At 41.6% G+C, this 14,119-nt stretch overlaps 1 protein-coding gene across 2 annotated transcripts in view; it reads left to right on the forward strand.

Annotated features, from left to right (window-relative positions):
• Window positions 1–802: 802 nt before the first annotated feature.
• Window positions 803–14,119, forward strand: part of ankrd13b (ankyrin repeat domain 13B) — a 38,586-nt gene continuing 25,269 nt past the window's right edge. The window contains exons 1-2 of one of the 2 annotated variants that reach the window (XM_041940401.1): window positions 803–975; window positions 1,078–1,220. In XM_041940401.1, the coding sequence (XP_041796335.1) occupies window positions 1,113–1,220 (108 nt within the window). In that variant the 5' untranslated portion in view covers window positions 803–975; window positions 1,078–1,112. Of the gene's footprint in view, window positions 1,221–14,119 lie in introns of both variants that reach the window. The other variant, XR_006006981.1, reaches the window with a different exon arrangement.

Genomic DNA, 14,119 nt, shown 5'->3' on the forward strand with positions numbered 1-14,119 from the left:
AGATTGGCTCAGTATTATTTACTGCAGATATTATAATCTCTGAAATTTAAAAGTAATATCAATCATCAGTTAATGTTAAATAGGCAAACTAGCAGCAAATATCATGACCCCTTTAAAACTGTATAACGGATATACTGAGAGCATATTCCTTTAACAAAACTTTTATTTATTGATTTATTACAAAAAAAAATAAGGATAATGCTCATTTGCCGTTTTGACGGCTATAGGATAAATGACACATCAAACATAGAAATATCTGGAAATATTTTGACGTTGCTATAATAATAATAATAATAATAATAATAATAATAATAATAATAATAATAGAAGAAGAAGAAGAATATAATAGTTGTTGTTGTATTGTTGTTAGCCCTTTTTCATTCTGTCATACATATAACACACTTGTCCAAGAACAAAAATACAAAAAAAAGGAAGAGTTCATTTTAACACAATCAAGGTGTTATGCTAAAAAGGACATTTTGGGACTAAACACTAAAGGAGTGAAATTTAAGTTCTGATTTAAACTTTACAGTGATGCATTTTAATTCTTAATCGGTTTATACAGTCTTTCTTTTTTTGCCCTTACCTATACTGTATCACTCCTATGAGATTCCTGTAGGGGGCTATGCTATGTAGTCTAATTTTAAACATGTGTGTATTATTTTTGCGGCTCTTTTCCACTAAGCATATGTTTATCACACTATCCCTGACAGCGGATTGGCTGAGCGTGCGCACATTTCATTGCAGCTTGTCAACGCATCTCTCTCAGTCACCACCGGATGGGAGGCGAAGAGGAGGGTAGATGTGTTAGTGTGGGCAGGAGAGAAAGAGAGAGGGAGGCAAGAGGTGGAGGAGCGGGTGGTGAAGAAATAAAGGTGTAGCCCGATCTACAATCAAACGATGGGCTCATTTCTCCACATGATTTTCACGGGGTCTTGCCGTTCATTCTAAGCAAGCGAGCAGTGTTTCTGACGCGTAAGGCTGCCCCTGTACGCCTTTGGGCATCACCGCCGATAAAGGATGATAGGTTTGATTATATAGCGTAAATTAATCGCAAAGTATCCTTGCAATCCACAGTGAAGAAAGAGGAGGTGGCAAACTATGATCCGAGGATGATTTCTGCCAAGAAAACTCCGGAGAAGAGTCGTTATCCTGTCCACTATTTGGTGTGGCACAACAAACACCGACAGCTGGAGAAAGAGCTGGCAACGAACGAGCAGGTGAGACAGACAAGAGCGATCAAACACATCTCTCCTCACAGACACAGGCCCATGTCTTTATTATAAGCGTTTATAAGGGCGTGTAGGTCCCTAGATTTAAGAGGGGATGGTATTGATGCAGTCCATGGAGCACCTCATTCAAGACCTTGGTCAAAAATTGGGAATAGCGCAATTAATTGTTATCTGTGAGGTGGAGGGGGACACTTGTGGACCACATATCCTCAGACTTGAATTTACACAATTTTCTTAGTGTCATTCATTTTGAAATCATAGAGTGACACAGGACTCACATGCCCTGGATCTGTGTCATTTGCTGCATTGGGGTTTAGAATATTCATCCTCCCAGTAATTTTAATATTATCGGAAGTTGTAAGGGGAGTTCATTCCTGGAAAGACTGCAAATGCAAATGACTGTAATTGCTGACCCCGATGGCGTTGCAGTGTGTGTATGTGTGTGTGTGTGTGTGTGTGTGTGTGTGTGTGTGTGTGTGTGTGTGTGTTAGTAAGAGTCAGTGGTGCTTTATGCTTGTGTGTAAGCAGCATTATTGCGTGATCTACTCAAAACTGTAGGCTCTCTACCTTCCCACCAGCACCTAAACCATTTGTGAGTGGGTGAGACAATAGATGAGCATGTGGGCGAACAGTTGCCAACCACCACAGTAAATACAGTAATAGAATGATTAAGATATTGCATTAGGTATTCAGAGAAGATGTTTGTCATAAGCATGTAAAATTATTTCAGTTTAGGGCGAGGGACTCAATAATATGATAAGAATTGCACTAGTGTGTGTGTGTGTGTGTGTGTGTGTGTTGTGTGCAAGAGAGAGAAACTGCAAAAGCATGCATGTGTGTGAATTCAGTCTTTTTCCGTTCTTATTTTTGCAAATGTACTGAAGCGCTTTGCCATTATATAAGAGATGCTCTGCAGGTTAGCAACTAAACAGATTTTTGAGTGCTTGCATCATGCAGCAGTCTCAAGATATCACACTTCCACACACATGCAAGCACACTTGCCCACACACATTTACGCACACTTACCTACACTCTTACCTTATTGTGGTTATAAAATCATAACCCTGAAGCCTTTTTTTTTAACTTCAAAATGGTCAGCAAGTGTCCCAAAGGCAGCCATCAGTTGGTTTACCACAATCTCTACGTTTGAAGTAAAGGAGCGTGGTAGTGACATTTACCATTTAACCCTCAACCATAATTATAACTACTGTGAAATAAATGGCAAAACTGATCACACCTCGCATAGAAGAGGCTCTAAGAAAGGACTAAAACCTATGGTAGTCATGTTAGTGTCAGAGGCGACATGATGTATTTCAGAGAAAGAGGAGCTGGAGATGAAACATGTATTTTGGTAAGGCAGTGGAGACAGCAAAGCCCTTTCAATCTTCTGTGGCTTTGCAGGTGTTGAATGCCATTTTTCATGCCCTGCTGCCTCAGCACTAGATTACAATAGGCAGATGACTTCCTATTGATTCTTTGATTTAGAAGTCAATATTAAATTCATAAGTTCAATGCACAAGAATCCATCTTTAGCCAGAAGCCAAATGTAGCGACGCTGCTCGTGTAGTACCATCAACTGGTCAAAATCCAAAGCGGGTCGAACACCTGTGCTGATACAGGATGTCTCTAAAACTATTGACCAAATCCCTCAAAGCCCAATCTGTATTTTCAGATTTATCTTGTTTTACTGAACCGTCTTTGTCAACACATACATTTTTCTGAAATACGTATATCCAGGTCTGACAGTCACAATGTGTGAAGATGCATGTGGCATAACAACAAATGTAGCATGTAATTATGACTGGGTGCTGAATTCAAAGATGGCGCCCTTTTATGTAGCGTTTTTTCTTTTCGTAGACAGTTTTCATGCGATGTGGCCCATTACATGTGCATATACTCTTGGCACCACCAAGTCGTATAAGACTGAATTTCCATGATGAAAAAAATTAATAATGTGAAAGGACACTTGTTTGGTAATCGCAGTCTATACTTTATTGTCTGTGTAGCTGCGTGCTCTATGGTAACCCTGTCTTTGATAACTTTTTGTCTAATCTTTTTACATGAGAACTAGCACATCGCTGTAAATGTATTTTTAACTAAAGTAAGTAATTTTTTATTATATCATATCTTTCAGAACATACACATGTAACTATTGCTGTACTTTGCAATTACTTCCTAACCTATTAATGTCTTTGCTTGTGTTTTGTACCAGTAGGTAGTGATACTGTATTTTATTTGTATCTTGTATGTGCAACAAAATTACTTTGTAACTTCTGGGCTGCAACCTAAAACGTAACCAAAATATAAATGATTGAAATCAATATAGAAAACATGTCAAATTGAGTTCTCCAAACTCTAACTCTTAATTTGTTTGGTTGACACAGATAGACTCAACAAATCAGTCCTCACCACCCCATAATCATTCATTTTTCAGGAACCCTTGTATCTGTAAATATTTTATGATGCAAATCTTATTGCTCCTCTGCTGTGCATTTGGACCCAGAACCTGTATATCATAGCTTTGATCTTTTTATGAACTAAGCCAAACAGACTGCCTTGTAATTCTCTTTCCTGTATGAAAATAAACACAAATCTGCTGAACATCTCAAGCACCAAAGTGTTCAGAATCAGAAAAGATCTGATGCTGATCCTTAGTAAATCTGCATGATTAGTCACCCTCTTGTCGTGCTTGTGTAGGATAAGGACTTATTTTATTGTAATTCTCTCTGTAGATAGGGCACTCTCTACCAGCTATTATGGCAAACAAATGTCTATATTCGGTAATGTTCACCACATTAGAAACTTTATGAAACTTGATTGCTGTGTGACCTGAAATCTATGAGAAATTGAAACCCATGCCTATCCATATCATCTATTTCAATGCATTTTATGCCTTTAAAGCTGTTTAATTCTGTCAAAAGAAGCACAGACAATATACAAAAGATATGACTCGACTTGACAAAAGATATGAATTTGACTTTTTTCTGTTTTTCACTGCAACCATTTGCTCCAGATGCACCCCTAGACCCTAAACCTCAGTTTTCAGCTATCTGTGTTGGGTGGCAGGTAGAACAAGTTGAGAGGAGACAATAGCTAAAAAAAAAAAATTGCACTTCAGTCTTCTCTTGTTCCCTCTCATTGTTGATGACCTTTTTTTCAGCTTCATCCAGGAACCATTCAAACTACCTCTTTGGCTTATTGTGTGTTTGTGTGGCTATGTGTATGTGGGTGTATGCAGATGGAGGTATCCATCATGATTTTGCATGTGCCGTGTGATTGCAGCATTTTTTCTTTGCATAGTCAAACATTTTCCACTCTGAATTAACTTATTTTAGCTACTAAACTAATAATATTATTTTAATGTCCGCATCGTGCCCCAGAACTCATTTAAAATCCACTTTATGACATATTTTCAACGGTAAACTGAGCCCAAAAAGTAGGACAGCACACACACACACACTTTCATGCTCCAATCCCAGGCTTCTGTCAGTCACACACACACACACACACACATATGAAACACACATACATACACATGCATGTTGCTGATGACAGGTGTGAAGAAACATTCTGAATAACTGAAGGACTTTCGTGGCTTTGGTCGGTTCAACACATCTTGACAGCACAGGGATTTTTAATCGCTGCAGACAAGTGATGGAAGTTGGATGCTGCAGGAAACATAAACAAAGTTAACTGTAATTAAAATGTAAAACATAAATTTCACTGCAGCTTCTAAAATTCCCACGCAAGTGAAAAAGTGAAAAATCAGGACTCCAGTGTTAATTGCCAAGCATGTCCAAGCCCTAGTTGAACTGCCCACCGTGCATGGCAGGACATCGTATCACACACACTGACTTAAACTCAAAACTGAAATATTGCTAAGATGAAAATCAAGGCCACCAACCTACATTTCCCAGTGACGTACTGTGACAGTACCCGGCCAGGTCAACAAAATGAGAGAAAACATGGAGGAGCAGGCAAAAGATAGTGATTCTGACTGAAAATAGATTTGGGAAGTTTCATTGATCATATTCCATTTGCATTACATGCATGCCAACAAGCTGCAAATAGTTGAAACAGCCATTATGCCTTTTAAGTTCTTCACTCGTCATATGCACAGCAATTACAGTGAAGCAGCCGTCGGCAAAGAAATTGCTCCTTCCAACAATGCTCATACAATATGTACAAAATAAAGCAACTGTATATAATGGGAATTTTGTAGTAACAGTTGAAACATTACTTTGTTGAAGCACTGAATATGATGCAGCCATTTTCTGCTTAAACTGAGGTACAAGCCGTGATGGATTTAGATGCAATAGGCCCACTGAAGAAGTGAAGCCAAAAGGTTGATGCAGGTCTGGCTGATTCTGATTCATGCAGACCTTGGTTGTCTAGCACTGTTAATTATATAATAGCTGTCTGAGAGATTCTGCATGCGCTTGGCATATACACACATACACCGAATTAAGTAAGTTCATGAGCCACTTTTAGAGAGAGATTTCTGTTGTGAGCATCAGCCATGACAGAAAAATACAAGGGGACCATAGAAGAATTTTGCAGACATGTACATGATCCCCATTGCAAAAATAGATTTTTACAATACAGGTCATTGTGATAGTTCCTATGATATCACATGACATGCATTAGGATGTCCTATTATTGCAATGCTATTACAGCCCAAATGACAAAGACAATACTGTTTGTGTAGATACTGCATGATAATGGTTGGTCTATGATAAACTCAGTTCCCATCAGCTGTGCGAGAACAGTACAATATCATTAACCTCTGCGTTATGCCACAGTAGAATGAAGGTAATCTACAACCGTCTCCATGTGGGCACTTTTTAAAGCCTGCACAGCCTTTGGTGAAATGATGAGACTCATTTCATTTCACCATGTGCACGCATCAAATATCCGGCAGTTTATTATTTTGTATTTCCTTTCTAGCACAACAAATCTAATGAATGACTGGTTGATGTGTGGCTGTGTTGAAAGTGCCCGTTTTCCACTTGTGGTATGAGACTGTGAAACTACATGTATAGACTGATATGTCTGACCAGTCTACATCAACAGCATGGAACAGATTGTGTTTGAGTGAGGGAAGCAGAAATGCTGCCACAGCAGTTGAATAATTGGTACATTGGATATCAATTTTACAATGCAAAGCTGGAGAGAGGAAGCTGAAAGTAGTAACAGGAGGAATAGTTGCATGAATGCCAGAGACAAACAGCTGACCACAGTGATAAGTACAAAGGGAAACAATGAGATCGGAGAAGTAGTAAAAATGGAAGAATAACAAGCAGAGGGGGACAACCTGCGTTCATCAGATTCATAAAACAAGGGTTGTGTTGAGGAGAGAACTGACAGTGTGGTAGGTAAAGAGAGGTGAAAGAGTGCAAAAAAAGGAGACTGAACCAAGGAGTGGAGGCACAAACAAGGTGGTGAAGGGAGTGAAGACAGAAAGTGGAGAAGAGGAGGTGGAGAGGAAATAATGACAGACTTTGACCATGAACAGAGTCTGCCTGGACTGCGTACAGACGTAAAAGCACAGTGTGATTGAAAAAGAACAGGGCCATGTAGAGAGTCATGGTCTATCTCAAGACAAAAACAGGAAGTGACACAAAGATCTCTGCTCTTTTTCTCTGCTGTTTCTTGTCCTCTCTGCGTCTCTCTGTGACCCCCCATCTCTCTTTCTTTCACTGCGTGGTTTGATTATGATGCCCTCGGCAAGGTGCTAAAGTTAAATCAGCATTATAAAGTCTGAAGCTGGGTGGCTGGCATGAGGGAACGGAGACATAAATTAAGGCTCACGGGTTCATTGCCTTCACTCTATGCCTGAATCTCTCTGCCAACCATCTGCTATCTGCTTGCACCTGTCTGCTACAAGCTTTACCTCTTCTCTTCCAGCTTCACCCAGTTTCCTTTAATCACATCCACCCACTGTATAAAGTTTTCTTTATCCTCTTCCCTTGGTGCCTTCTGTCCCTCTTTACCTCCAACCATCCATCTATCAACCCCGCCCTCACCCTCTTACTTTCCTCAGTGTAATGAAACCCAAGTCCTAATTGCAGCGCAGCAAAGCCGCAAAGAGATGCCACAAGGGCTGGGTTGGGATCAGATTTAGTTAAGTTACTAAAAGCTTTTAACAGGGAGAGAGAGGGACACACACAGATTGGCAGTAACATGTAAAAGGAAAGGGGGACTGAGGATGAAATAAAGGAAAACTGGGGATAAAGAAATGAAGGTAGTGAGGAATGGAAACAAATATGTAGGGAATCAGAAAGAAGAGCACCTAGAGGTAAAGATCCATGCAAAAGAGGCATGCAGTTAACAATTCTCAAAATACAAAACATACTTTTTGTGGCACTCATCTAAAAGCAAGAGTCAAAGTCGTACAAGTTAACACTCCTTGCTCAGGAACAGGCATAGTTTTGTTTCATTGAGTTGTTTCCCCCGCAAATTGTTCCCAGTAGATCACCTTTGTTCTTCCCCATCTGAATATTTCAACGACCATATTTGACAATAGGTGTTTATTCATTTTATGAACCATTCATGCAGTTTTGTTTGCCGGCCAGAATCTCGTAAGAGGTCATCATCACCCAAGCTGAGCTCAGCACAGGCGCAACTGTCCTGACCTTAACTGGGAACACTGTCAAAACCTGGAGCAGCTCCTGATCCCTGTGAACATGCCTTCCATGCAGAGGGCAGCTCTGGAAGAGTCTGGAGGGTCAGATCTCATTACTCTGGTAGAGGTTAATGTGGAAGTGAAGTTCAGTAGTTTCATGATGGCACAGAACTGAGCATGAGCTATCCTAAAATATCCACTAGATTTTGTGGTCCGTGTAGCACTGCACTGTAGGAACACTGGGAACGGTGTCTGGTTGGTTGTCCAGACTTTGAAAAAAAGGTTGACTGGTGAGTCGGATTTAATTAGCAGGAAATTATACTGTTAAGCCACCCTGTAAAAGGTGTATGCTTGATGCTGAAAAGGATTCTGGAGGGTTGGTTCCTAAGGAACAATACAGCTTTTTAGCCCTGGAACAGTGGATCAATTTTTACCTCCTCATAGATTGTCAAAAAGCATAATTAGTTTAAATTGTCAAACTTATTCAAGGCAGGTATTATATTCTAGATGTTGTCGCCTTTTTGCTGCTCATGATTCAAACATAGGTAAGTAAGGCAGCCCTCAAGTCGTGAAGATATTCAGCTCAGAGACGTGTCTTTGATATTCAAAGAGCATGCTATTTCTCTAGCCTCATTTTGCCTGCAGCTTCCACTGTGCAGCAGTCTGCTGTATGCATGACGCTGTGCCTGAGCAGCAGCAGCTAAGTTGAGGGTTTGTTCTTCCAAATCTGAGGCCATGTTTCTCTCATGGAAAAAGTTTGCTCATCCTGTTAAGGTGGGAGGGTTAGCAGCTGTCCCAGGTAGAAGAGTTCATGTATCTCATGAGAGCAGCTGGTTGCATCAGCTGCAGCAATAATGATGCTATTTTATTCCAGCCTGGTAGTAAAGAGGAAGTTAAGCCTGGAGGTGAGGCCTGTGATTAGGCAATCAGTTCTTGTCCCAGTCCACACCTGTGGTCATTGGCTAAGCAATTTGGGAAGATCTGTGAACTAACATACTCCAGTGTGACAAGTCCAAGGTAAGGTGGTTTGGGTATTTGGTGTAAATACCTCTCGTGTGCACCGTGATGGTTGTGTACAGGCCAAGGAGAGCATCTTGGGATCTCCATGTCAGTTTCCTGGAAAAATGCAATTTCTCACCCGGGCTCACGTGACTTCTTTTGACACAAAGGATGCGCATTTAATTCCATACAGCTGTGAAAAAGTGATTTATTTGACAGGTTATAACAATTTATGGTGGTAGACATCAGTGTACACAAGTGTAGGTCAATGTATTTTCAGATGTGATGTACAAAATCACCCTGAATCAACACATCGACTTTTCTAAATTTATGGGTTTTTCCTGCTGCTCTACCATTTGCTGACTATTGTTGCAACACATCTCAGAATTTCGAGCCACTTGACAAGAACCAATAACGAACAGATGTAAACAAATACATTTTAAGCCATCATGATATTCCTTTCATTTGACCAGCACACTTTTTGCCGGTGAGACGCTGAATGTCCCAGACAAAATGACACTCTGATTTCATTATCAGCCCAGGCTAAGTGCAGCCATCTCGTGCCAGACCACTGGGTTTACCTGGAATTGCTACATAATTCACATACAGGCACAAACACAAGAAAGAAAAGTGACAGCTGTGGCGTTTCACTCCAATAGGCTACAGCCGCTACACTATGTGATTATGCTCTTTTATAGCGTATGCACTGTCTGCCTCAGTCCAACAAAAGATTTGCTCTCTCCATCTGTGAGTGTGTCTGCGTCTTTGTGAGTGCGAGGAGTGAGAATAAGTGCTCTCCCTGTCGGCCCACATGCAAGCCTCTCCACGCGTTTTGGTGAGGTCTGTCAGCTCACTGCAACAAACAGGTGTCAGCACCTTTAGATAAGCATCTGAGAAACTCTCTCTTTGCTCCTGTTGCCATTCTGACGGGACCAGCAGCATCCCACCCGTTCGTGCTTTCTCTATCTCTGTCTGCGCGGTGTCTTCTTGTCTGTCTGTCGAGATTGTGCGTGACAGTAAACAGAATAAAGTGCAGTGAAACAGAAACATTGCATATGCTGGTATGTAGGTCAGCATTTTACTTGGTGATTTGCTTCATTTGGTCTTATTTCTACGGCTTGAATTCGCAGCGCTTTAATGCACCTGCACAAGTGCCTCGGCTGTGTTAAGATGAGTGTGAGACGCTGGTTTTGTTATCCTTCCGTCGGGTTATCATCGTCAATTGTTCTGCTCACTCTATCATCTGTGACGCAGGTTTTGTGCCGTCCTTTTATTTCTCAGGCAGTGTCACATTGAAAATGGATAAGGGTTTCATGGCGGCGTAGCGTTTGTCAAAGTCTCCCCTGCATGTAGAATCACAGAGGCGAGAGGGGAGGCAGGGGGGAGGAAAAGTTATTTTTATTCTCCTCCCTCCCATCGCCAGCCTCCTCTCCGGTGTGCCCCGTGCACAAACATTTTGGGAAAGCTGCTGTATGTGTATACGCACAATTTTGTGTGTGTGTGTGTGGTGTTTGTATGAAAGATTGATGTTGGCCTAAGTACCTGCCAAGCTGAATCAGGCCAGGCACACACTGAGCGAGGGAGAGAGGGGGGGAGAAAGAGGGAGGGAGGGGGGGGGGGGCGAGAGAAGGAGCAGATGCCACAGATAGAGATGCCTATCAATAATGCAGCCTCCACTGAGCTCACTATTGAGGGAGGGCAAAACGGGAGGGAACGAATGAGGGAGGGAAGGAGAGGGTAACTCGAAAAGAGTTTGATTATAAGATACAGATACGGGTTCAAGAGAGACAGAAAAGAGAGGAATGGAATGTAGCAACGAAATAAAGAGTGAATTGTGCGAAGGAATAAATTGTGAGGGCGACGAAGAAAAGCAACATAGAGCAAGGACAGAGATACAGATCGGTAAAAAAATGTTTTAAAAAAGCGGCATTTAAGCAGTTCCAGTAGAGGAAACAGAAGATGAAAGCATATAAGAATGGAAAGATGATAAATTGAGGCAAGAAGGCATAAACAACAGTCAAGTCAAAAGTATATGCTGCAAATTCCCACATCTCATCATGAATGAGATATGAATCTCATTACATCTTATAACATTTTCTCCTTATAATTAAACAGTTTGGCATGATGTTGATGGTGAGATGTTATGCATTTTTATAAGGAGAACAGAATGTCAGAAACTAGACTACAGGAATAATGCAACAATACAACGTATTCCTTGAAAGGCAAATGGCTAGAGTCTCTAAAAGGAAGTTGATTTGTTCATTCACTTGGTCACACGCAGTCATTTCTGCTGTCGCAGCTTTTCTCTTTATAATGAATCACTCTTTCCGATATACTTTATGCATATTCCTTATGCTTAATGGAACAGGTTGGCATTTTGGGGAATACACATACAGTTTCTTTTCCAAGAGAAAGATGAGAGGAGTGATACAACTGTAGCTTAGCATAAAAACTGTCAGCTGCGTGCCTGGCAATCTCATGGTAATGACTCAAACAAGTCTCTGCGCTCTGCCAAGAAATAGTCCAGCACATATCCACCTGAAACAACTAAATTAAGTTTTTATGCTTATTTTTGTAAAGATAGACAAACAAGGTGTAACATGTTAATTAGTGCACTTTAGAGGCTATGGCAGGCATATTTTGTCATCATAGACAGAACCAGTGTAGCTGCCTTATCTGGAGCTAAGCTAACTGGCTGCTGGCCATAGATTTATATTGGCTCTACATGAGAGTTGTATGGATCTTCACATCTAACTCTCGGCAAGAAAACAAATAATCTCATTTCCTAAAATCTTGAACTATTTCTTTCTTTCTTTACAATGCATTTTGAAGTTAACGTTACAAGCTAACTCGAGCTTAGACAACTAAAAAGTGCACTGCGTGAGTGCATGACTGTGCAGCATCAGGAAGACAGTGTGGTTTTATCTGCTGAGATATATCAGATACTTTTGTTGTTGTCACTTTTCTCTTTACCATGAGCAAGCATTTATTGTAATAAGATAATTTCACAGAAAAAAGATTTCTCTCCCAATGGAAGAACAGGGTTTTATTTTTGTCATGCCCCACTGAAGACATTTTAGCATGTCACAGTAGGAAAAGGTATATACAAATGGTTGATGATGGCTGAATTCCATTTAGGTGATTGAGTCCTGGCTGACTGTCACACTCTCATGGCTTACTGGGACACTTGAATAGAATGGAGCCATTGTAAATATTGTTAGTAGCACCTGTGCTTTTCCCACTGTGGCAAGTTAAAGTGGCTGCTGTGTATAAGTCCTGTGAGATGGATTGGTGTTATAATGTGACTGATTTACTGTCTGTATGGTAAACATTAGAAACACCTCCCTACTAGCTCTCTGTTATCACTCTTTGGCACAGGCCGTTACTCAACTGTTTAAATGATCTTTAGTTTGAGTTAACTCATGACACCATAGACTAGGAAATTACCAAAAAATCCTCTTCATCTCGCCAGAAATGTTCCACTGTGCATAATTAGTGTCCTGTGCCCCACCCTTCCTCCAAGACTGTGTGTGACCACAGTGTGCCCTCCATAATGATTTCACTGCTGAGTGAAGAGCAGGAGGTGAGCAGGGATGACATAATGTCCCTACTGTAACTACCACACTCTTTGTGTGTGTGTGTGTGTGTGTGCGTGCATGCGCGTGTGTGTGCGTGTGTGTGATACAGAGAGGTGGCTCATTGGTTGTAAACAACAATTTCCTCTAGAGAGTTCCTAGTTCGTTAATGGGGGAGGGGAAGTAAATGTTCTTCATCATGATGTAGTTTTGAGGTTGTGTTTGTGTGTATGCGTGTGTGTGTGCATGTGTGTTTTGTTTTTCAGCTGAACATTGTTCACATGTGAATAAGCAAGTATGTCACTGTGTCTACAGGTCAGCGTGTAGTGGTGGGAGGGCATCAGCTCTTAGTGGTGCTTCTGTGTGTGTGTGTGTGTGTGTGTGTGCGTGTGTGTGTGCGTGTGCGTGTCACTGTTCAGCACATTGGAATGCCTGATGAAGAGCTTAGCACGGCCCGTTGTGTCACCACTTCTCCCCTCCTTTTCCCCATCAATGAATTTTAAACTCTCCTGAATTCCACCGTCGACTTCACAGCGTAGAATGAAGCTGTCTGTGTGCTGTGAACTCCGGCTACCGTCTGTCACCATATTCAGCTTCTGTCTGTCCCGGCTACATCTGATGCAAATTGGACCAAACGAGCCGCGGCGCATCACTCGAGACTGGCTGTTTTCTGAGAGTGCTGGAAGGTGTCATCACAACAAATTTCTCACACGCTGACTCGTGGTGGTTTGAGAATTTGACGAAGGGTAGGCGTTGTGCTGCAGTGCCGGTTTACCGGTGATAACAAAGAGGAGCTAATGACGGCAAGGTCTGATAGCTCGGGACCATGATCCAGATTGGGGTTGCGTGGCCCTTTCAAACTGTTATTAAAGGTGTTCAGAACATGAACGCTGAATGATGCTCTCAGTCGAGAACAAGTCCTCGATAAGCCGACGTGTACTTTATTACATTACAGGCTTTAATTTTGACTATGAGTGACTTGCAATGATGCCATTAATAGATAACACTGTGTGCCAGGTGGTGTAATGCATCACAGAGAAGTGCGTATGGGGAAAAATATTAGCCAAGAAGACAGGTGAAAGATATTCTATTCTTGCCTTTTTGAATCTTTTACCAAGACCGAAGCAACATCAGGTGTAGTTGAGGAGGGGGGGGGGCAGCTACAGAAGCTACACCTCAGTGGGTTGTTCTGTTGTTTCCCTGTCATCCTGTGTTATACATTGTACATACTGTTTTCTGACAGCATCCTGTACTCCCTCTGACTTGTCTCCTTCCACATCCTCCCTAACTTCTGTAACCAGCCCACTGCGATCCTCCCTCCCCTCCCTCTCTTTCCGTCCCCATCCACCCCACCACATGTCTCTGTTAATCCTCGCCCCTTCCTTATTAGCATCCCTCTCCCACTCCTCACCAGCTCCCCCTGTGCCTGCGTGTCGCATTTCAGCCGTTCACCCTCCGCTCTTTTATCCGGAGCAGTTGAAATCGAGCACAGCTGTAAAATAAGCTTAAACTGATAATCACCAACATTACGTGCAGCCACTTAAAGGGGGAGCAGTGGATGAAAGGCCAGCTGTGTGACAGCAGAAGTGCCATAAAAAGACAAAAATGAAAATAGAGCCAAGTTGCTCTTTTTTTCCTCTTCTAATCCTATTTTTTAACCATCAGCTTTGTTCCAGTCTCTCTTTTTT

This window comes from Chelmon rostratus, chromosome 7 (assembly GCF_017976325.1).
Source record: "Chelmon rostratus isolate fCheRos1 chromosome 7, fCheRos1.pri, whole genome shotgun sequence".
Lineage (NCBI taxonomy): Eukaryota > Metazoa > Chordata > Actinopteri > Chaetodontiformes > Chaetodontidae > Chelmon > Chelmon rostratus.